General features: G+C 39.9%; 2 protein-coding genes across 6 annotated transcripts in view; both read left to right on the forward strand.

Annotated features, from left to right (window-relative positions):
- LOC126263671 (homer protein homolog 2) overlaps positions 1-25376 on the forward strand; it is a 334081-nt gene that overhangs the window by 272294 nt on the left and 36411 nt on the right. For 4 of the 5 annotated variants that reach the window (XM_049960782.1, XM_049960784.1, XM_049960783.1 and 1 more), the window contains exons 6-7: positions 8094-8239; positions 16050-16231. In XM_049960782.1, coding sequence (XP_049816739.1) covers positions 8094-8239; positions 16050-16231 — 328 coding nt within the window. Of the gene's footprint in view, positions 1-8090; positions 8240-16049; positions 16232-25376 lie in introns of all 5 variants that reach the window. The other variant, XM_049960786.1, reaches the window with a different exon arrangement.
- LOC126263669 (peroxisomal multifunctional enzyme type 2) overlaps positions 1-25376 on the forward strand; it is a 533675-nt gene that overhangs the window by 78182 nt on the left and 430117 nt on the right. The window lies entirely within an intron of this gene.

Here is a 25376-nt window from a genome sequence, read left to right on the forward strand (position 1 = left end):
TAGGAAAAGGGGTAGATCGCGGAAAAGTCACCCAGAACCACGGGTCAGGGCAGACTTACCAGACTGGATGAGAAGGAAAGACTAATTGTTGGGGAAAGACTTCCCTTCTCATCCCATCCAGTTAGTCTCCCCTGACCCGCAGTTCTTTTCCTAGACCTCCCCAGTCCTTTTCCTTCACCACTCTTCCTTCCCCTTTAACCCTTCTGCCTGAAGGAGGAGCCGCAGGTTCCGAAAGCGTGCCTAATTATATGTTTCTTTTATATGTGTGTTCTGCTGCCACTTGGTGAGTAGATTTTTTACCTGTCCAATTACATTATTTTGTCAAAAATTGATTGTTTTCTATTATAGTACACAGTTTGTCATGTATGTTACTGATGTCAAATTTTTAATAAATACCTTAAAGCTGCAGAGTGCTAAGTACTCTATAATATGTGTGGTTGTGTTTAAGAGAAATGGGGAATGAAAGATGAAGCCTAATAAAACTATATAAAAATATCTTTACTGTTAAATAAAATGAAAGTAATAACCAAAATGGAGGTAGTTGCTCAAATTGCAAATCTGTGAAATCAGAATTTGCTGCTGGATTACAGTCAGTAGCGTATTGCTCCACTCAGCACATTGTAACATGCTCAGATCATCCTTGGAATGCGCTCCTCAACTGGGGTAGAAACATTGCTGTCCAAGTCTGTCACTCTTCGGCAGCCATTCTGAAGTTGTGCAGTTTGTGAGTAGTGTTCCTGTAATGACACACAAAGTTTCAGCTGGTTCCAAGCATGCTCAGTTCAGTTGCTTATGAGCAGTTACTGCGGGCCATTCCAGTCGCGGGATTCCTGCCTCCTGGAGGAAGGTGTTCGTGAGATGGGTGCAGTATGCTTGTGCATTATAAGCTAGAGAGATTATCCTGTTACTGAAATATTTATTTTAGAGCCATACAACAGGCTGGAAAATGTAGCCAACTGCTTACCTTCTTTGGTGGTGTGGGGCAGCCAATAATCAAATATGGTGCTGGCTAAAAACTTGATTGATCCACATCTGTACTGAGTCCTTGGGCCTCCGTACCTAAGAAATGCATTGGTACCTGCCTGCCTACACGTTCTTCAACAGTTATCAGGCTTCAGCCAAGTATGACATTCATTGGTGAAGAGAACCAGGCAACACTGATTCAGGTTCCTTTTAGTATGTGTTCCCTTGCCTGTCAAGAACCAAAATTAGTTATGTGGAGAGAATTGGGGTTGACATAGATTTTTAGTTGCCTTGAAACGGGCAGCACACAGTTCTGTTGTATTCTCCTCGGACTACCGTAATTTGTAGGTAATGATTATCAGCTGGTGTTTCTGCTATGGTACACAGTGTCAGCTAGAAATGACCCTGTGAGGCATATTCAATGATGGCAAAGTGTACACGAGCCATATTCATGACTGGAGACGGAAATTATTCTGTGGAAATGCTCTGAGAAGTCAGTTTAATGTTACCTCATTCACACAGCTGACTGAATGTAGTGATTTAGTGCTGTCAAGAATATCGAGCAAGAGGTTTCCACCAAGAAAATATGAACTGTGCAAGTCATGAGGATGGCACAAACCTTTTCTGAGTTGTTTCTGTGTGGTAACATTTGGCAGCCAATTATTTAGGCACATGCACATGTGTATTCAGTTTTCTCATATGTTTTCTCTGGTATTCTGTGTACAGAGTGATTCAGGTGGAATGTCACATAATTTGTGAGGTGATTATGAATGTAAAAATAAACCAAATAATTCTTGTGAACATAGTATGAATTTAGATTGTTGCGGAACTGGAGTGGCTTGAAGACTACACACATCCAGGAATGAATATTAAGTCAAGATTCAATATTACTTACCGAAACGCTGAGTAGAGGCTATGATGGACAGAACAATGGTGGAACAGATGAGTGATCCATCTTACAAGAGTTGCAGGTGTGCTCCAATAGATGGCAGCACTTTGATGTTGCACTGAGGCAACAGCTGCAAGCATAGCCAGTGTTCAGTCCTGGGTTGGATCAGTGAGCAGTCACGAGGCCATGTGTGTGTGGGGGGGATTTAACTGAGCCATATCATTGAGTCCGTGAATCCCAATATGCCACATGTTTACATCCATGCAGAAGAAGCAGACATGTTCTTTGCGTATGAATACCGTAATGACAGTGACTGTGTGGCTGTGACAGAATAGCAGAGACATTTCCCTGATCAATGAACCCCCTATGCCAGGGTATTTCCCAGGGTTTTTCAAACATTACGTGAATATGGAATACTATCCTGTGTACATGTAACGTCAGAATGTGGGGCTGTCATTTCAGTTGAGGGAAGGGTCAACAGTGCCTGACTACCCATACATCGCACATTAGCCATCAGCTCAGTGTTCCACAAATGCCTATACAGAATTTCAGTAAGTGGTATTCATGCTTGTCTTAATATTCATTCATGGGTTTGTGTCATCTTCAACCTGCTCCAGTTCTGCAACATTCATCCTGAATCACTCTGTAAGTCACTTCCAAGCAAGACTCAACAGTTGTTGCGATCTCCTATGTAAAAACAGGAAAGGAGGGGGGCTTGAGGCAGCGCATGGGGATAACAATTGCTTTCAAGTTTGCCAGGTACATTTATTGCAAAATTTCAGAATTAAAGAAAAAAGCAGTAGACTTCCATACATCAACACTAGTGAACCCGGCAATGCTTTGAAATTCTTAAATATGTATGGGAATGAATATACTTCCTAATCTGGGGTATCCTTCGGAATTATATCAGGATGTAAATTTTGGCTCCTCATTGGGACTTAACCCACTTTGGAGGTATGCAACTTGAAATTACAATAAATCAAAAGGAATATGGTGAACATACTCTTTTGGTTTCAAGGTTTTTTTAAAAAATTTGTAAGCCGTACACTTACAAAATTTCAGAATGTACAACATTTTTCATTTTATGTATTCTTCTTGGTAAGATTATGAACTGGTTTTCTGAATTACTAGTCTGTAGAAGGGCAACATGCAGTTGACGATGTGAAAAACATGCTGATCATAAATAAATTCCAATTTCTTTGAATATATGATCTTGAGCCATGTGTATTGTTCCTGTAAATGAAACCTCGATTCCCGTCAATTGATTGGATACATCAGTTGGGGTCATAGGTGTATGAAGTATGAGACAGACCTCACCAGCTGCTGCAACTATGAGGATAGTTACTTCAATGACTTCATTGTACATAGTTTTAATATGTGATTGGGTAGCAATACAAAGTTTCATGTAATTCATATTGCCTACTAACATTCTAATCAAAGCAAAAGTCATACATACAGGGGAACTATGTATATGGGAGAAAAAAAATTGTCTACTGGTTTAAGTGAATTGCTATCATAGTTGAAACCAACTGAAAGAAATATTATGAAACTGCACATTTCCACAACATTCCTCTCTTGCAATCAGTTTTAACAGAAATCCTGCACATTGTTAAAAAAAAACAATAGACCCGATCATACTACACCTCGAGTGGTCCCAAAATGCTGTGTTATATTGCTGTTACATCTTAAAGTCTGTTAATTGCATGTGCTTTTAGTAGCTAATGAAGATTATTTTCAGTATAAATATTCTAGAATGAGTAATGCTGTAGTTTGTACTTAACTGCTATTTTACCCGAGGTCTTGTTGTTGGAGATATTCTGGCATCTAAACTTTGCAGTTTGGTGGTGGTAACTTCATTAAATTAAGCATTCAGACATTAACTTTACCTCAGTCTTTGTAATTTAATCACAAAATAACTTTTGAATATATGCTTCTAGAGAATACGACTTTGACTTTCACAGCATTGTTCAAACTCTGTACTCCTCTGCAATATACTGTACATACTGGTTTGTTGGACGAAGCCACTGAAATGTAAATCTATTCTTAATAGTATTATCTAGACACACCATGACATACATGAAAAACATTATTACAATTTCCTTACTGAAACTTCATAAATTTGCGTTCCTTCATAATCTAAATTTACATACAAAATAAGTGCTTTTAACAATTAATTTTATAAAGTATTAATTTTAAGCAGAATTAAATTATAATTTCACGTCACCTATGACAATTCATATTAATTTATAAAAAATTATTTTTTTCTATTTGTCCTGAAGATAGCAAATGTATTGTTTGTTTACATAACTGTATTGTTATTTTCATTAAGTTTGGCCATAGATTCAAATAAGGTGCTTTATATATATAGTTCTAAACGCCATTGAGAATAATTAGTGCAAGTTGAAATACAAAATACAACTATATGCAAGTACAAGGGGTGTTCAAAAAGTGATGCAATACATTTTGTTCCGGATAGTGGGTTGGTTTTATTCAGGATTCCAATACACCGTATTATGTTGGCTACAAAACCCTATTTTTCAACACAACCTTCATTCATTGCAATGGCCTTACACCCCTTACTCAGAGGGTCTGTATGCCCCCATGAGCCAATGTCATGTTGCATCAATAACCTCCCCATCATCCATGTACTGTTTCTTGCAGAGTGCATCTGTCGTTGGGTCAAACAGGTGGAAGTCAGAAGGTGAGAGGGCCAGGCTCTAGAGTGGAAAAGGAAGAACAGTCCAATGACATTTCATGAGCTCCTCTTGGGTGCACAGACTTTTGTGATGCCTTGTGTTGTCATGGAGAAGGAGAAGTTTGTTTGCATTGTTGTGGCAACAAACATTCTGAAGTCATTTCTTCAGTTTCCTGAGGGTAGCACACTATACTTCTTAGTTGATCGTTGCACATCAAACAGAATAATCCTTTCAGAGTCCCACAAGAGTATCCCCATGACTTTACTGGCTCAGGGTGTGGTTTTGAACTTTTTCTTTAGAGGAGAGGTGGTGTGGCACTACTCCATGGATTACTGTCTTGTTTCCGGTTTGAAGTGATGAACCCATGTTTAATTGTCTGTGATGACGCTCAATAAAAAATTGTCACATCAGCCTCATAATGTGCAGAAATTCCGCGCAGATGGTCCTTCATTGCTCTTTATGACCTTCTGTTAGGCGGTGATGAATGGAGCGGGCACACTCCTCTGAATATCCCAACTGCTGGACAAGTGTGTCAGCACTACCAACAGAGACATCCAGTTGAGCAGCAAGGGGTCTGATTGTGATCCATCAATCACATTGAATAAACATGTCTGCATGTTTCAACATTGCTGGAGTCACAGCTGTGTGGGGCTGTCTGACACACGTGAAATGGACAGGCTTGTGCGACCTTGCTGTGATAACAGACGCCTCGCCCAGTGACTCACTGTGCTTTTGTTTGCTGCTAGATCTCCATAGACTTTCTACAAGCACCCATGAATATCTGTGATTTCCTGCCAAAAGAAACTTGCTGACAGCTCTGCTTGGAATGCACCTCCATTTTAGATGCCATTTTGAAGGCTATGTATAGGCTGACATGTATTGAAACTTTATGAAGCTGTAGGAGCTGATGCAGGAATGTTCCCTGATGCCCTACAACAAATTCTGCATATTTTAAAATGAAATCGGTCGATAAAAAAAAGTGTCATAGTAATTATTGAATGCCCCTCTTATATACATAATGACATTGACTGGATCGGGTGATTTACTAAACCACTGTACCACGGATAGTTTTTGGGCCTCCTGACCTGTTACATTACAACTTTCATTCATTCATTCATTTATTCATCCATTGTGTTCCACAGACCTCATCATGAAGAAGAGCATGTGGTACGAATAAAATTATACATCAGTTTTCAGAAGCAGCCACAGCAGACTACTTGCACAAAGAATACTAACAAACAGTTTGAACTAGTGCTCATCACATTGATATAAATTGTATGAAAATAATGGTGACCCCCATAACCTTTTGCAGAACCCTGACTCCTTGATCCTTGTGCAGCTGTTCCCATTTCTGCTGCCATGTATTTTTGCCAGCCTAATGTACCTACCGGTGTCAAGTGACTGCTTCCATGCTTTGCTCACTAAGCTACTTTAGTTTGCTTTAAAGTTGTCGTCAGTAATTTGAATTTATGCCATTTCTTTTATAGAGAAATGTTGATATGAAAGACTATGAGCTTGGATCTTAAGTTCTTGCAACATTTTGCAGCAATATTCTGAACTGTGCTCCAGCACCAACAAGACCTACCCCTTTCTCTCTGTTTGAAGTCCTGTTTGTGGTCCAGTCACAACATGGCCACAGTTTAAACCATTCGGTTCATACAGCCAGAGTCACATTTGTGAGAATATTTGGCACATTCCAAATGCCCAAGACTGAGCCTGTCTTTTGCTAGTATTCATATGCTTACAGAAATTAAGCACATATTACAGCTGACTAAAGATAACATCAGTATTGGAACACTTGGAATATGCCAAATCCCCTCACAAATCTGACGCTGACTGTATTGGCCAGACCATTTAAATTGTTGCTAGATGGTGGTTGGATGACAGGTTCCACTTCCAATAGTGTGTCTGTCTTGGTGGTGCAGCACTGCATGGAAAATGGTCATAAAATAACATTACAAGAGACAAAGATCATAGCCCACACTGCTTCACATCATGTGACATGATTAATTTTAAAAGCTTGTCCATTTGAAAACACTGTTTAAGACCCCACAATATTGATAGCCCCCCCAACCTTCCAGGAAATTTTGCATAGAAGTGTTCCACTTACTGAACATGATGTCTGCAGTAAAATATGGTTGCACAACTTACAAGGACTGTCCTAAATACTATAACATTGGCAGTGAGTGCCTTTTGTGTTAGCTGCCATTGCTCATATTACACTGAAGTGCCAAAGATACTAGTATAGGCATGCATATTCAAATACAGAGATACGTAAACAGGCAAAATACGGTGCTGCACTCAGCAACACCTATATAAGCCAACAAGTGTCTGGCACAGTTGTTAGATCGGTTACTGATGCTACAATGTGCATGAGCAATAGGACACAGCATCTGCTAGGTAGCAATACAGTGGGGGATATTCCCATGTGACCATCTTGCGAGTGTACCATGAATATTAGAAATCTTATAAAACATCAAATCTCAGACACTGCTGCGGCCAGAAAAAGATCCTGCAAGAATGGGACCGACGACGAATGAAGAAAATTGTTCTGTGTGACAGAAGTACAACCCTTCCGCAAATTGCTGCAGATTTCAATGCTTGGCCATCAGCAAGCGACAGCGTGCGAACCTTTCAATGAAACATTGTCGATACGGGCTTTTGGAGCCAAAGGCCCACTCATGTACCCGTTAAGACTGTGTGACACAAAGCTTTATGCTTCGCTTGGGCCCGTCAACACTGACATTGGACTGTTGATGACTGAAACATGTTGCCTGATCAGAAGAGTATCATTTGAAATTGTATCGAGAGGATGGACATGTACGGGTACGGAGACAACCTCATGAATCCATGGACCCTGAATGTCAGCAGGGAACTGTTCAAGCTGGCGGAAGCTCTGTAACTTGGGTGAGGCATGTACAGTTCAGGTGATACGGGACCCCTGATACGTCTAAATATGATTCTGAAAGGTGACATGTACATAAGCATCCTGTCTGCATCCATTCATGTTCATTGTGAATTCCAATGGACTTGGAAAATTCCAGCAGGGCGATGTGATATGCCATATGTCCTGAACTGCCACAGAGTGTGGCTCCAGGAACACTCTTCTGAGTATAAACACTTCCACTGGCAACCAAACTCCCCAGACATGAGCATTATTGAGCATATCTGGGATGCTTTGCAACGTGCTGTTCAGAAGAGATCTCCACCCCATCGTACTCTTACGGATTTTTGGACAGCCCTGTAGGATTCACTACAGCTCTACTTCAGACATTAGTAGAGTCCATGGCACTTCTCCGTGCATGTGGGGGCCTTACACAATATTAGGCAGGTGTACCAGTTTCTTTGGCTCTTCAGTGTATATTCAAATTCTAAGTGTGTGTGTGTATGTGTGTGTGTAATTATATTGTATTTATGCACACTTGAGGAAAATACGATTCAGTTTTGTTCTTAGATAATGTTTGATATTGAAATTATGAAATACATTTTAAGTAATTATAATCATGTGTTGATAGAAGATCAACATATATGTGCTGCTTTCACAGGCAGGAGAGAGCCCCAAACATCAGCCAAAGTCTGGAGATAAGAGCCCAGCTCCTGTGTCTGCAGCAACACCCGCCATTGCTAACCTGCCTCCAGAAGCACAACTTAAATATGAAAACGATAGGCTGAAGCTTGCTCTAGCACAGAGGTAATAACAGCAGCAACATATTTAACAGTTATCCTTTTTTAATATTGTTGTGTGCTCAGGAGACCATTCTTGCCACAGTGAGAGCAAAGAGGATGAGATTTAATAAATTAATGAGGAAGCTTGAAGGTGGCAAACTCAGTATTTGGAGATACAGGGTGTTTCAAAAATGACCGGTATATTTGAAACGGCAATAAAAACTAAACGAGCAGCGATAGAAATACACCGTTTGTTGCAATATGCTTGGGACAACAGTACATTTTCAGGCAGACAAACTTTCGAAATTACAGTAGTTACAATTTTCAACAACAGATGGTGCTGTGGTCTGGGAAACTCTATAGTACGATATTTTCCACATATCCACCATGCATAGCAATAATATGGCGTAGTCTCTGAATGAAATTACCTGAAACCTTTGACAACGTGTCTGGCGGAATGGCTTCACATGCAGATGAGATGTACTGCTTCAGATGTTCAATTGTTTCTGGATTCTGGCGGTACACCTGGTCTTTCAAGTGTCCCCACAGAAAGAAGTCACAGGGGTTCATATCTGGCGAATAGGGAGGCCAATCCACGCCGCCTCCTGTATGTTTCGGATAGCCCAAAGCAATCACACGATCATCGAAATATTCATTCAGGAAATTAAAGACGTCGGCCGTGCGATGTGGCCGGGCACCATCTTGCATAAACCATGAGGTGTTCGCAGTGTCGTCTAAGGCAGTTTGTACCGCCACAAATTCACGAAGAATGTCCAGATAGCGTGATGCAGTAATCGTTTCGGATCTGAAAAATGGGCCAATGATTCCTTTGGAAGAAATGGCGGCCCAGACCAGTACTTTTTGAGGATGCAGGGATGATGGGACTGCAACATGGGGCTTTTCGGTTCCCCATATGCGCCAGTTCTGTTTATTGACGAAGCCGTCCAGGTAAAAATAAGCTTCGCCAGTAAACTAAGTGCTGCCCACATACATATCGCCGTCATCAATCCTGTGCACTATATCATTAGCGAATGTCTCTCGTGCAGCAATGGTAGCGGCGCTGAGGGGTTGCCGCGTTTGAATTTTGTATGGATAGAGGTGTAAACTCTGGCGCATGAGACGATACGTGGACGTTGGCGTCATTTGGACCGCAGCTGCAACACGGCGAACGGAAACCCGAGGCCGCTGTTGGATCACCTGCTGCACTAGCTGCGCGTTGCCCTCTGTGGTTGCCGTACGCGGTCGCCCTACCTTTCCAGCACGTTCATCTGTCACGTTCCCAGTCCGTTGAAATTTTTCAAACAGATCCTTTATTGTATCGCTTTTCGGTCCTTTGGTTACATTAAACCTCCATTGAAAACTTCGTCTTGTTGCAACAACACTGTGTTCTAGGCGGTGGAATTCCAACACCAGAAAAATCCTCTGTTCTAAGGAATAAACCATGTTGTCTACAGCACACTTGCACGTTGTGAACAGCACACGCTTACAGCAGAAAGACGACGTTCAGTATGGCGCACCGACAGACTGCGTTGTCTTCTATATCTTTCACATCACTTGCAGCGCCATCTGTTGTTGAAAATTGTAACTACTGTAATTTCGAAAGTTTGTCCGCCTGAGAATGTACTGTTGTCCCAAGCATATTGCAACAAACGGTGTATTTCTATCGCTGCTCGTTTAGGTTTTATTGCCGTTTCAAATATACCGGTCATTTTTGAAACACCCTGTAGGTACAGGTGGAGATATGTATTTGTGGTGGGTCAAGCATGTTGATGCTTTGTATGGGCTACTGGCCTCGGTTCGTGTAGTGGCAGAACATTTTAGAGAGAACTTGGAGAATGACCCATGTAAAGTTCTAATAGTACTGTCTTGATGGAGAATTTCTACCACATAATACCAAACTAACTTTTGGATTGGATCAAAGATTTCCTTGAAGATGAAGCTCTTCACATTATTGTTAAGGGAGTGACAGTTTTACACGTGCAACTAACTTGGTGTGTACATCATGGGACTGTTATAGCCATTGGTGTTGTAGATGTATGGTAATTGGATAATGTACGAAACAGCTACTATACCATATGCTACATTGTTGTCATATTTAAGTGTAAATCATCAGTTGGCTGCATTACATGAAGTGGGCAAAAATTAAAAATCTGTTACAAGTTTTTGTATGGCGTGATGCCCTGAATAAGCTGGCAGTTAATGAAGAAAGCTCCATGAGGCTGTTTTGTTTCCTTCCTTCCTTCTCTCTCTCTCTCTCTCTCTCTCTCTCTCTCTCTCTCTCTCTCTCTCTCTACCTCTTTTTTTTTTAGAGAGAGAGAGAAATCACACTAATAGAAAATTAAAGTGAAGTTTATTAAATGCAAGAGCATCATGCAGATGATTGTGTAACTCCACTGACATACTCTAAAGGACAGGTGTTCTACATATATACTCTGTAAGCCATCTTATTTGTGGTGGGGGATATTTCTTCATGATCTCTGTCACTTCACCCATTTCCTATTTCAGTCACAAATGGTGGGCTTTGGTGGCTATGTTTAAATGTTAGTGAAGTTCTTTTTACTGTTATAACAGCTTTCTGTCATGGCTGTTAAAACACTTTCTGACATTCCTATGCTTCACAGATTTACTCATCACTAATCTGTCTAAGGTGCATTGCACAGCACTGTTGAATCACGTTCATTTATAACACTTCATTTTTTTGCCTGTATATGGGTGTTTGTGATATTGACTGCTTGGATAATGTAAAGTATTGTTTCACTGAGGAAAAATAATTTTCTACTTTTCGTATCATTCCCTCTAATACTTGAGCTATAACGGCCTTAGGGTCATAAATCCTGTGTCCTATGATAACAGTGTTGATAAGTTTAGGCCTGTTTATAACCAAGAGAAATTAACAAGCGGACACAGCCACTCCAGGCTACTTCTGTGTGGTGTACTAACAACAAATTGACTATATTATAGAACAGCGAGACTTTAGACATGAGGGGCAAGTGTAGAAGCTACCCCTTCCAACTTTTCTGTACGTGTCCTTCACTTGTGTTTTTGCCATCCAGTTAAGTTATCAGAAATCAAAGGCTTTATCCAAAATGCATGTGAATGTCAAGCTGAACCTGGCAAACTGTGCCAGCAAACAATGCTGTCTGACGCATGTATAAGGTATGGCCAGAAATTAATGTCCCCAGTTCTAGTCTGACACTATTATTGGTCAGAACAAGGTCTGGGAGGTTGTTAGCTTTCCAATGTGATCAACTCCAGGTTGCTTAGAGCTCCTGGTGTGTCCCTACCTGAACATCTGTTTGGTGGCGCAGTTCCAGCTGGTTAGTGGTACATTACCAGCTGCATTATAGTATTCACTTGAACAATAAATCACAATAAAATTCTACATGAAACTTGGGCAGTCTGCTATCGAAACATTTCCAGTGATTGAGCAGGCATTTGGAAATGAATGTCTGTCAAAACAGCAGGTGTTTCATTGGGACAAGGTGTTTTTGGAAGAGTGGTTTGCGCCCTAAGGCAAAACAAAATGAAACAAATCACATTGGTGGTGGCAGTAACAAACATTCATTTTCTTATCATTGTTTTATTTTAATCATGTAAATTCATTCTCAAAGTGTGTTATAACCTCAATGTTTACAGCACACCTGGATTCTGTCAAAAATTTACATCCCTGCTATCCTCTTTCCATAAGGATGAGGAACTTGCTTTCTTTTGACCCACAGTCAATCACAGTTTTTTTCTCAGACTCAGATAAATAAATGTATGAATCAAATACTCAATATTTTGTGTTAGCTAATAGTGCAGCACTTTTTGTAACTTGGTAAATTTTTTCCCAGCTTGTGTGTGCTGTCCACATCTTTTTCTCGTATTCTTTCTGCATTGTCAGGTAAAAAAGGGCATGAGTATTTCTGCACACTGCACATTAGAGGAATAGGCAGGTGCATCGGAGCTTTTAGCATATGAGGACTAGAAGCCAGATGAGACAGTCGGGCAAAATGGAATCCATGACAGCATTGGTTCAATAACTGTGGAGCCATTTCAAGGGAAAGATAGTATTAGTGTGCAGATCAGGATCAGACAGCCACAATGAGCGATGAGGTAGGTGGTAGTGTAGAAAACACACAGGGCATAAAAATGCAATTGTCTCAGCCAGCGGTGGCGATTTCACCAGTAGCAGGAGCAGCATTTGGAGCCAAGGATGTAACGAGCGTGCCACAGAAAATCATGGCTAAGGTGAGGAGAATAAGAGATCACTGAAGGAACAAGAAAGGAAGCACAAAAAGTCACAGGAGGAACTTGCTAAGAGGATGGAGGTGAAATTGGAGGCATTTACTGAGACAATACAGAAACAAGTAGATCAGAATAATAAAGACATAAAGAAACACCAGAAAACTAAAGAGGCTTACTAGACAAGACAGACAGAAATTAATAAGGATGTCTCATCTGCATTAGAGACCCACAAACGAGCAATTAGTGAAATGTTGGAACAGATAAAGGAGATCCAACAAGTAGAATAGAAAATCAATTAAATACAATGCAAGTTCAAGGAAGTCGAAAAGATTTCAGAAATAGGACCCAACAAGATGACCTTTGCATCAATTTCCAATGCAGCAGAAGTGGAAGAACTCCTGAAGTTTAAGGAAACTCAAGAAAACAACAACAGGGTCCACAGAGAGCAGGAGGAAGTAATTACTGAAGAATTCATGCATATACAAGTGAAAATGTCGCAAACGTTAGGCATGATATGAGGCACTGTAAGAAGTGCCGATGCAACTAAGTGCAGGATCCCATCTGTACATGTGATGATAGGAGGTTTCCAAATTCGACCGCTCACAGATAATAGGAGCATGCCATCACAGACACAGAGTGCTGCACGTTATGAGCCACATCCACCATTAAACGAAGGTATGAGATCGATGGAAGGGGAAGCCTTCGAATTTAACAGTTTCCTGACACTTTGCAAATTTCTGGTGTTTTGCAAAAATAATGCAAACTTTCATCCTGGAGATTGGGTGAAACAGTTTAATTATTCTGACCCTCCTTCCTGGTCTGTTCGCTTTCAGTTACACTGTGTGTAACTCTGTTGAAGATTAAGCTGTAACAAAGATTCAAACAGTAGCACAGAATTGCCACTCTTGCTGAGAGCTGAGAGAGAAGTTATTTGTGTTGTATTGGTTGCAAGAGGCTCAGCCACGTGTTAACGATTATATGGTGTTGGGGAAAAAAGTTTTGCAAACTCAGTTATACACAGCCCCATCAAATCTTTTTAGAAAATTTGTCAAAACAAACAGTCTTTGTTATGCCTTTTCACCAACCAATTTAATATGGCTCTGCTACAGCAAGCTGCCAAACTCTCTTACCAGATGACATCAGTAGGGCATTGTGTAGACAACAAAGAAACATTCAATACAATATTACAAGGGCTTGAACACAATAATAGTTAGAATGACAGCCCAACTCACTGCAATGGGCAAGATTACACTGATAATCACCACATCAAGAGAAACTGGTGGAACAGCCATCCAGCAGTGGACGCCACTGACAATGGCTGCAAATTGTTGTAATCTACTTGCTGGTCACTGGGAAGTGATTAGAGCCTTAGAAAAGATGGAGCACTCCCTTAATCTGGAGACAGAAAGTGTACAAGGCAAAAATTTTATCTGGTGAAAAAGAAAGAAATGAAAAAGAAAGAATAAATTATGTATTGTCAAACAGTAGTGCCATCATATTAGTCATACACAGCAGCAACTAATTACCTGTCTTAAAAGTCCAAGATTTTCTTACTGCAGTGTTCTGCAGAATATATATGTATTTGCCCTTTGGTTAACTTACTTGTGTGCTGGTGGCAGTACTGAATTCAGAGCCCTTTGCTGACACTCTAGAAGCTGTAGCCAGCAAATACATTGGTCCAAAGCATCTAGGATGCCCTTTTTGTGCTTAAATGTGAAAATAAGTAATTTTAAGCAAAAAGTTATTATGACACTGATTGAGATGGTGAAATCCCCCAGAAACTAATTTGCCAATTTTGTGTGTGTGTGTGTGTGTGTGTGTGTGTGTGTGTGTGTGTGTGTGTGTGTTAAACTTCAACACCAAAGGGAAGAATTAAAAAAAAAGTTTTAAATTGGGTCTAAAAATCAGTTTTAATAACATGGAAATAATTTACAATGGACACAGTAAAAACAACGTGGTACAAATTAACAGTGAACTAGGAAAGCCATTTGGAGTGTTTTTATATTCAGGGCTGTTGGAGTCAGTTGGATGGACAGCAAAAGAAACATACAGAAGAATTGGAATCAAGTTCATAATGTGTCTGAAAGGAAAGTTTACACTTGATTTCTGTTGTCACTTTTCATTATGAAACATGGATATTCGTTGTGAAAGACATTCATAAAATGAGGGCTGCTCAGCAAACATGGAGAGAGATGTCTGTTAAGAAATGCTGAGAGAGAGAAAGCAAACAAGACTCCACATTCTGGCCCTGAAGGGGCCAATCAAGACTGACAGACTGCCGTTTCATCCTCCGTCAGTGGTGTCATTGGTAGCAATATGGAGGGGCATGGGGTCAGCACACTGCTTTCCTGACCACTGTCAGCTTTTTTGACATTAGAGCCTATATTTCTCATTCAAGTAGCTCCTCAGTTGGCCTCATGAGGCTGAATGCACTCCAGTCTAGTCCTCCCATGAAGGAAAATACACTGGAAATACCGGGATTCGAACCTGGGTCCTTCAGAGAAGCCACGTATGCTGACCACTGAACTCATGGATGCAGCCTACTATATGAGGCAGGAAAACAAATAAATGGATTAGGGAGCAGCCGGAAATAGAAGGCATTTATGACAGTAATGAAAATGAAATGGAGGTGGGTGGTCAATGAACCAAGTAAATTATTTGGTGGATTTTAAGAAATAGAAAAAGACTTAAGATGACATTCTAAGAAAAGGTGGTTGGACGACATTAGAAAACTTGCAGGAGTGCAAGATCAAGACTACAATGCAAGGAAATATCTAGAGAAGGACTTAATCTAGCAGTGGATGCCACTGACAATAACTGCAAATTGTTGTAATCTACTTTGCCGGTCACTGGGAAGTGAATAAAAGCTTAGATAGATGGAGCACTCCCTTAGTTGGGAGGTAAGAAGTGTACAAGATAAAAATTTTATGTAGTGAAAAAGAAAGAGTAAATTATGTATTGTCAAACAGCAGTGACATCAGTATTAGTTACACACAACAGCAACTAATTATCTGTTTTAAAATTTTGTTGTATCAGTTTTTGATGGTTTAGGAATTTAATATGTTGATAGTTATGACCCTTCTGCTCCAGATGTGAAAATTACAGAAAATACGGAGGAGATGTAATATTCAGCAAAAAATCTGCCAATGGAAACTTACTGAGCATTGTATCTTTTCTTCCGGCATTAAAGAATATAGAATTCTGTCAGTATGACCTGAATGTTAAAGATTCCCTCCAGAATGCTTGTAATTTCATGAAAAATAAGCCCATTTCCTGGTAGTCACTGACACAGTTTCTAGGGTGAAATTTTCGGATAAGAAAAAACAGGAGGGGAAAGTAAGTACATGTGGAACCATAAAATGTACTGCTTCAAATTGTTGTCACACACATTTTCCCTTTTATTTTATCATAGAAATTCAGCAACTTTATTTATTTTTATTTCTTTCTGTTTTGAACTCCAGTTAATGTTTAACAGTTGTTGGTACTCATCATTTTAGGTCAAAAGACCTGCAGTAACTGTGCTGTCAGACTTAATGTGTTCCACCTGTAAGAAACTGAAAGTAGAGCACACTTTTCGTTAATGAATGTCTGTTAATTTTACTTTACAGTTCTGCTAATGCGAAGAAGTGGGAGGTGGAACTCGCAACTCTGAAGAGCAACAATGTCAGATTAACAAGTGCCCTCCAGGAAAGCACAGCAAATGTTGAGGAATGGAAGCGGCAGTTGCATTCTTACAAAGAAGAAAACCAGAGGATTAAAACTAAGTACATAGAGCTTGAAGCAGCAAAAGGTAAGACTGGAAAGTAGATTTTAATTTCAAACAAAAAGTATGGGGAAAATGCAAGCCTTCTTTATTTTTATTTTTTGAAGTAAGTACTGTTTCTGTATTAAATGCAAGTGCAGTTAAAAAAAGTATTATTGCATTAAAGCCAATACTTCATATCCTTTTCAACGTAATTCCCACCATTATTAAGGCATTATCATAATGAAATTCTGAATTATATTTTTGTGAAAATATATTGTCTGATAATCCAACCACTGCCAAATCACTATTTTGACACAATTGTTGTTGGCATGGCACTGATGGCATGGCCTTCTTCTTCTTCTTTGCCCATAGCCACCTTCCTGTCCTGGGTTGTGAATCAAAAATCTCCTTTTGTGTCTGTCTCCCCATCACTCCTCTCATTCTTTAAGTTCATCTCTTAACTTTTCTTCCCTATTTTCCAAGGACCCCATCACTGTATCTGCTCATCCCTTTCTGTGTCTTTCTTCTGATCTCCTTTCAATTAACCTTTCAAAACATAATTTGTGGCTCATTCTCCTTTCCCATTTTCAATATACATCCACACCACCTCAGCTTTGTTCTTTCTATTTTGTCCGGAAATTTTGAGATTACTGTCCTTTTTCTGATTTCATTTCTGATTCTGTCCTTTATTTTCTTGTCATTGATGCCTCTTAACAATTTCATCACTGCTGTCTGAATTCTGTTCTCTTCCGTTTTCATTGTCGATTTCCCAGCTGAATGTGCTAGAATAGGTTCAGAATAAGTAGAATATAGAATCCTTACATTCTGAAAGAAGCTGTTTGCTTGTTGTATTCTTTTCCCAATTTCATTGGCTATCTTGACATAATTTATGATAACACTTAACACTTCCCAAGTTCCGAGTGGTTATAATTAAAATGCAGCTACTTGCAGCCCCTCAGTAGAGCTGTAATTATTGTATGACAGTGAAACTTTGTAGATATTCAAAAGTTTTAATCCAGAATTGATTTACATTGGGTAAAAAGTTACTTCTAATTTGCCCGCCCGGTTAGCCATGTGGTCGAACGCACTGCTTTGCGGGAAGGCATGCCAGTCCTTGGCACGAATTTGCTTGGCAGATTAGTGTTGAGGTCCAGTGTGCTGGCCAGTCTGTAGATGGTTTTTAATGTGGCTTTCCATCTGCATTGGCAAATGCAGGCTGGTTCCCTGTATTCTGCCTCAGTTACACTATGTTGGCGATTGTTGCGTGATCACTGTCTCCATGTACATGTACACCATCATTATTCCACCACGCAAACATTTGGGTTATACGCGTCTAGTGTGAGACGTTCCCGGCGGGGTTCACTGGAGGCCGAACCACACAATAACCCTGGGTTTGATGTCGGGCAACGGTAGGGTGAGTGGACTGCTGTAGCCAATTGTAGGGTTGTGAACCTCTGAGTACTATGGCAGGGACGAAGCCCCTCTCTCATTTCTAGGTCCCCAGTTCAGTACGATACGATACAATGCAATACAGTACAGTACAGTACAGTACAGTACAGTACAATACTTCTAATTTTGGCCATCAGGTGCAAATCTGGCACTGTGAATGCAAGAAAGACACACAGAAATGTTTCCATATGAAATGGATTAGGAATGGAACATAGACAGAAAAAATAAGACAAGTGAGAAAGCTATAATGTTAATTTTATTATTAACTGTTGCGTACACAATTTGTTCAATATGAGTACTGGAGACATTGACGAGATTTTGCTCAGTGCCAGATTTGCACTTGGTGGCCAAATTTGGAACTAACTTTCTCAAGTGTAAATTGGTTCCTCTTCAACATGTTAGCTTGTCTACTAATTTTTGCTGCCATATGGTAATTACAGCCCACAGTGGACATATGTGAGTAGCTGCACTTTAATTATAACCACCCTGTATTTGAAACTTTCGAACAACTTCCAAAAGTTTCATTCAGTTTTATCTATCTCCTTCCTTTACATTTTCGTCATTACTGTTTTGCTCTTCTCTATGCTTACTTTCATCCCAGTTTTTTCTATCGCTTGGTTTCATACAGATATTTGCCTTTGCACTTCCATTTCATCCTCACCCCATATCACTAAGTCGTCTTGAAAACAACAGGGCTTTTGTTGCATCCCTCCCTAGTTTCTGTTTGATTTTCTTATGAATTTTATCTGTGACTGATGAATAATGTGGAGGAAAAAACTCTTCTCTGTGATGGCCCCCATTGCTACTTTAAATAATTTGGTTTTCCTGTTCTGGTATTCACTCTGCTAACATAAATTTTGTACATAGCCTTCATCATTTGTACTTCCCCTTCACTAACTTATTTATCACTTAATGTTTCCCAGACCAATTAGTTAGATACAATGCCATAGGGTTTCTTAATATCATCACTGTGTCTTTTCCAAATTCACATCTTTTCTCCATCCAAATACGATAATAATGTAAAGATCAAGTCCTTCCTGAAACCTCACTGTTGTTCTTCCATTTCTATTTCTAAAGGATGTCTCAAAAAGAATGCTGGATTTGAAACAACAGTAAACTGAATTTATTTATTTGGAAGAAGGAAACAAAACGCACCACTCTCTTCAAGAGTTGTTGAGATGTAAACATGAAAGACAGTATTAGGCATATGACTCCCACCCTCTTCCCTACTAGCCAGACACGTGAGATCTTGGACCCTCAGGGGTTCAGCATTGGTTTCCTGGGTATGGGCTTGGCTTTCATAGGGTTCCTGAATTAGGGACTGGTAAACACTGTCAGTCCTCCGTCACTGTTAACTCGAGGCATGCTCCAGTGACTACTGTACAGTGCGGTGGTGGAATGTTTTGTGCTATGGGGAATGATTATCTTGGCTTAACTGCCCAGATCATGAGAGTGGGAGAAACCTCTTTTAAAAACAAGCAGTCTCAACATGTGCTGCATGTCGATGAGATGTGTGGCTGTTGAGGTGGAACAGTCATTAACGTGAAACCTCTGGGGAACCTACCATACCTCAGTTGTATAAGAGTTAACCAGGCAAGTGCGGCTGTGTCTGGGTGGACCTTTAGTTCCCTAGCTGCTCTTGGGATCAAGATGGAACCCTCAAACTTATATTCAACAACTCCCAGCAGAATGGGTGTACCACTGCTGGGTATTAACACCTAAGTGAACAAGAAAGCTCATGAAGCCAGTCTTCCAAATTCAGGAATTATTCAGAGTGCTTCCATTTATAGTAATGGAATGCATGCTACTGGTCAGAATGTGTTTTAATAGTCAAACAGAGAGGACACTTTACAAAGTTTTGCCTTTCAGTATCAAAAAGGGTTTAGAGGGTATTTGTGGCACTTTGAAAAGTGCCGAGTGATTGCACAGTGTGACACGGTTAGCGGAAACTTCTAATTCCCAACAAGCAAGAAACCTTCAAGATGTTAGATGCCTCAGGGAATATGCTGTTGAAACGGAGCTACATTACAAGTTGAACTGTAGCAAAGGTGTTGTCATGAAGGGATCTTATAGATATTCCCAAAGAGGAACTGAAAGCTGAATGGGCCAAGAAGGCATTGTGGACATGCAAAATATAATGTAAAGGGTGGATTGCAATCTCGTCAAATAACTCATTTATCCTTTCTTTCAGTAGCACAAAACTCCCAGAGCATGTCAAGGCAGGTTTCCTTCACTTAAGCATGCAGCCTTATGTCCCCAACCCAATGTGCTATTTTAAATGCTAGTGCTTTGGGCACACCACTTTAGGATGTAAAGCTGTCAGATGTTGTAAGACCACACAAAAGGAGTTGTTTGTTCATCTTTGAAGTGTGTGAATTTCTCTGAGTCTCACACTGTCTGTGGGGATCGCAGCATATATCTTGAAGAATGGAACATAAGAGCTTAAAACTACAAAATGAATTTTGCATGGTGAGGCCAAAAAGATGCACAAGTCCATGCTGCCCCCCCCCCCCCCCCCACCCAAACTGCAAACTCACACATGCGCACACACAATTGCTTGGTCCATGAAATTAACAAATGCCCGCTCACCCATACATGCCTGATTTCTTTTTTTAGTTCAAAAAGACTTCAGGGTTTGTTCTGGTAAACTCATGACTGAGCATACCCCCATAGGAAATACTCACAAAATGTCAGGTCACAAGATTGAAGTGGGTTATTTTGGTCTCCTCATAACAGGATAAGTCCATTTGGGAACTTTTAACACAACAGTGAAATTATTTCTCCTGAAGTTCGGCAAGTTGCACCATCTTGTTGGAACCATAGATTCTCAGTTTTCATTTGATCCAAATGGGGCCAAAGGAAAGCAGGAGCATCACATGATAATGACCTCCATTCACAATGACAGCACTTTATTGTTCATGTTCAAAATATGTGGGACTGATTAAGACCCCACTCCAAACACCACCCCAAACCATAATTCACTAAGGGTGCAGGTCTTTTTGTGATTTATTCTTGGGTTCTCCGACCCCCATATTCAGCAATTATGTTTGTTCACAAAGCCATTGAAATGGAAGTGAGCTTCATCTGAGAAAATGTTGACTTTGTAAGACCATGGCTCTCTCATTTCTTTTCCAGGATCTGCTGCACAAATTATCCTCATTTTTCGTGATTCATTTCTTTCAGTTTCTGTGTTAACTGAACTCTGTATAAGCTTAAGTGCAAATCTTTTGTTAATATTCTGTGCATTGTTGCTGGGCACATGCGAATTTCTTGTGTGTGAAAGTGACATGATTTTCCCGGGCTGACGATAACAGAATCCCACACAGCAGCAACATTTGCCTGACACCAGCCACTTCAAGAGTGTTCAGGGCTTTTGATGTATGTTGTTAACCAGTTTTCTTCAGATACCTTGATCAGCCTAATAACAGTGCATTCATCTGGTGCATTGTTGTGTCTAAAAATAGTATGGAGTTTCTGAACAATTTCTGCGAAACTTTCACCATTCTTCACAATAAACACTCGCTGTTCCATACTTTTTATCTTTCCATGCTAACTCCACAAACAGTACGTGGAAAAAAAGCACAGGATGATAACTGATAACAGAACATACAAAAACAATGTTGGGCTTTTCAAAGCTGACGTCCTCTTTGAGATGCCCATTGGCTTCCTCCTCAGCTTTCCTTTCGATTCTCTCTCAACAAGAGTAGCAACGTATCTTGTCAGTCCAAAAAGTTTTGAGACTAGATTGACAAAAAATAGATAATAGTTAAGATGGTGCTTTTAATGCTTCAGGTGTTGTACATAGTCTTCCCCCACTTGAGTACAATACACAGTATATTCATACAGCTGCGGATCACTCAGCAATGTCCTCCTTTGGAATGTTGTTCAACTTGGGTATCTTATTGGCTTGAATTTTGGTTACATTGTCAAAGTGTTGACCCTTCATAGAATCTTTATTTTAGGGAAAAAAAGTCACTCAACACCAAATTAGATGAATGTGCTTGAGATACGACACTTGTTTTTTTGCTAGAAACTGAGGTGAGACCACCTGACCTCTCATTGTACTTGAGTGGCAACTATCCCGACACCTATAAACCACTCAAATACTCGAGCACTATTTAAGCAGTTATCACAGTAAGACTTTTTCATAGACACACGTCTCTGTAGCCATTTTACCAAGTAAAATGTTAAATCAAATCACTACTCGTTGCTCCATTTCAATATGTGACACAATAACGTTGATACACTAAGGACACTCTTCCATGCTTAACACTGCCTACTCACAACTGACTGGTTGGATGCACATTTGCTGTTTACAGTTGTTCATTCAAGTTGCCACCATAGTTACTGCATTGATGTCACATACATGTCAGGAATAAAATCAGTCTCGCCACACAGATTGTGTACTATATTCCCTCCTGTCACCTGTATTTAAACATGGGAATCATTTGACCCTTTCCCCACTCTTCTGGGATTTCTTTCTTCCTCCAATTTATTATTCTAAATCTGATCTATGTGCAGGAACACTGGTACTCACATAGCACTAGATCGGGACTGTACGGAGTGTGACTGAATTGTTCTTGGACATATTGCACAGTGAGATCTTGTGTTTTTTGAGCTATAAGTGTATGACCATTGCCAGGAAGCAAAAAAAATTCCTTTACTGAACTTACCACACTCATTTTTTTGAAATGGTCTGTACAGCTTAATTAAGATGCCATGATATGTCTCTGGATTTGCTGTGTTATACTGACACAAAAAAAAATCCACATAAAGTTCCCAAACTGAGTCTTCACATGGTTGTCCATTTCATACTTCATGATGAATGTTATTAGTAATGCCCGCTTTAAATTCTCTAACTAAATTTTTTATCACTCCATTGCTCATAATATTCTCTCATGAAACTTCACTAAGTTGTGATTAATTGTGACCACTTTCATTACTTTTGTGCACAGAAAACTAATCACTACTTGTATTCCATTCTTGGTGGAAATTTTAATTAACTGAGGCATAAAATAAGAACAAACATAAGTACATACAGATGAATCCTTCCATTATGGTATGTATGGGTAGCCAATAGATGCAGAAAATGGACTGATTGCTAATTTTTTTGTCAGAGTGGCTGTATTTAAAAACTGTAATGACTTAAAAACAGTCTCACATGTTATGAAAAGTGAGTTTAACAGTTACATCACATTACTGCTACCTGTCTTTGTTGTTGGCTCTAGGGATCTGACTTCTGGCAGTAGGGACTGACAAGGAAAAAGAGAGGATGGCTGGCAGTGGAAAAAAGAGGGTGGGAATGCTCATCAGTTGTAGAATGGACAAACACATCACTTTTGCTTTCACATGTAGAGACAATGATTTGTCAATCTTCCTTATTATGACATGACCATTAAAGCTGCAGAGAGATAAAAGCTGACCTTTCCTTTATCTCCATGAAGCACAACACAACTCCAAGTCAAAGACCTTCACACCCCTCCCTTCCTCCCCTCTATGCTGTTGTTTTGAGTGACCTGACCCTCTCTCCCCCACTGCCAACACTCCTTATCCCCCGCACCTCCACCAATCAGTTTCTGTCTTCAACATGAAGAAGGGACCTTTTCCAGAAATGCAAGAATACTTTTATTATGTTACTGTGGGCATCACTTTCTTTCAAAATTATTTTTTATTGTTACAGTATGAACTTTACATAGTTAATTCAACATTTTAAATGTGTGCAATGGAAATGCTTGGACATGTTGATACAGTAATCACCTATGATGAATATTGAAAGAAAGAAACAAAAGTAAATACACAAATCAGTAATTAACTAAAAAAATTGATTTTAACAACACAAGGAAAAGATAAATTGCTACTTATGACACAACTAAAAGACACTTACACACTAGCTTTTGGCCATAGCCTTCATCAGAAAAAGAAACACGCACACATTCGTTCACACAAGCAAGCACACCTCATGCATACGACGACCATTTCTGGCAGCTCAGACTGGGGCTGTCAGAGATGACAGTCACTTGTGCGTGTGATGTGCTTGTTTGTGTGAATGAATGTCTGTGTGTTTTTTCTTTTTCTGATAGAGGCTATGGCCGAAAGCTAGTGTGTAAGTGTCTTTTAGTTGTCTGCTACTTAACATGTCATCCTTACGGTAGATAACAATCTGTTTTATCCTTACATTCTTGGTATTTCAACCTGGAGCTTAATTTCATTCGTGAGAGGTCTTCAAATCTCCATATTCAGGATCCTCCTCCATTGGCGATAATTGTCAGTTGGAAGTTTACTGTGGTTGCATGTTCCTGGGAAGTTGACTATGTGTAAAATGTGCCTCATTCATCTGGTTACTGCAGCTTTCTTTGCAGGTCTTCATGTGCTTTGTTGCTGTGTCTTGAAGTTTATGGAAGCTTGTAAGTTTTTTGTTGTTGTTTAATAGTTTTTTGGCCAGCATGGTTGCTGACATTCATAACAACAGTTTTGAAGACTATGCCTAGTGCTATCATTAGGAAGTTCATAAAGGTTTCTTTTATCTTGGTGTTTTCTTATTTTTCATGTTGGTCCCACAGGTAAGTTAGAAGTTGCAATTTTTCAGTTTGTGGCAGCAGGAAGACGGCATGTGCTGTATGGACTCCTATCCACTCGGTGGCTGTGCAGAGAATGCATTAAAATCTGGTGCCGTGATAGCTGTTGTGTTAAAATTGTTCATCATACTTCTGTTGATCAGGCTGAGTATTTGTTTACTAGTTTGCCAAACAATGTTGACTATTCAACACAAAATCTTTTGCTCCATACTGTCTAGTTCACTGCATATGTTGCAGGTGTCCGTCTGGACTATGTGTATGCCTGTCAGGTTTTCACTGGTATTGTCATGTTTACAACCTTGTACCATGTAGTGTGAACTCCTGGTGGCAAGAACCACACAGGTTCATTTCCCCATAAGATTTTCGACTGGTACGGAGGAAACTTTGACTCAATGGTATTTTTGTAGTCTTTTTCTCTGCAGTTGAGGCCACTTCTGGCTATGTAGCTCTTCTGATAGAGTATTGTTAGATGTAGCTGAGTGTGGGTGGAACATTGGTGTGGTCTATTGATGCTGTTGCGGGTTGTGGTATATGTTTGTTGAATAAGGCTGTTATGCTGGCTGGGTTGTTTTCTATGATCTTGAACATCCAGTGTGTTTACGGAGCAGTGCACTTGACCAGGTCGAGGCCTCCTCCATCTAATTTTAGAGTGCATCCGATGTCATCATCATTAGTTGCTTTACGGATTACTGAGTGTCATGACCTCATTTCTCCATTTATTTCTTAAGTAACTGAATCTTCATCCACAGTCATCTTCATCTCTTCTTTATGTAATGTGAAGAGGTTGACAGGTAACCTGCTGTGCCTAATCTAGTTGTCTACTTGCTGCTCTTCCTTGTGGTCTCTTGTCTTCAGTTTTGCCTTGCAGGATGATCTTTTCTAAATTACATTCATCTCTTCTCAAAACATGCACAAACAACTAAAAGTAACTTTGACTATCACGAGAAGATAAACTTCTTGTGATGTTAAATTCTTCTACAATGAAAGCATTGCTGCTTCATGGAATGCATTACATCTTCCTCCAAAACCACATCTTGAAGGCGTCAATTCAGCTCTTATCACTAGCTTTCATGGTCCTGGTCTTGCAGCTGTAGGGGGATACCAATGAGCCCCTTAACCGCAACTTCATTGCTTTGGATATTGCTCAGTTCTACCTGATCTTAATG

Source organism: Schistocerca nitens, chromosome 6, assembly GCF_023898315.1.
Source record: "Schistocerca nitens isolate TAMUIC-IGC-003100 chromosome 6, iqSchNite1.1, whole genome shotgun sequence".
Taxonomy (NCBI): domain Eukaryota; kingdom Metazoa; phylum Arthropoda; class Insecta; order Orthoptera; family Acrididae; genus Schistocerca; species Schistocerca nitens.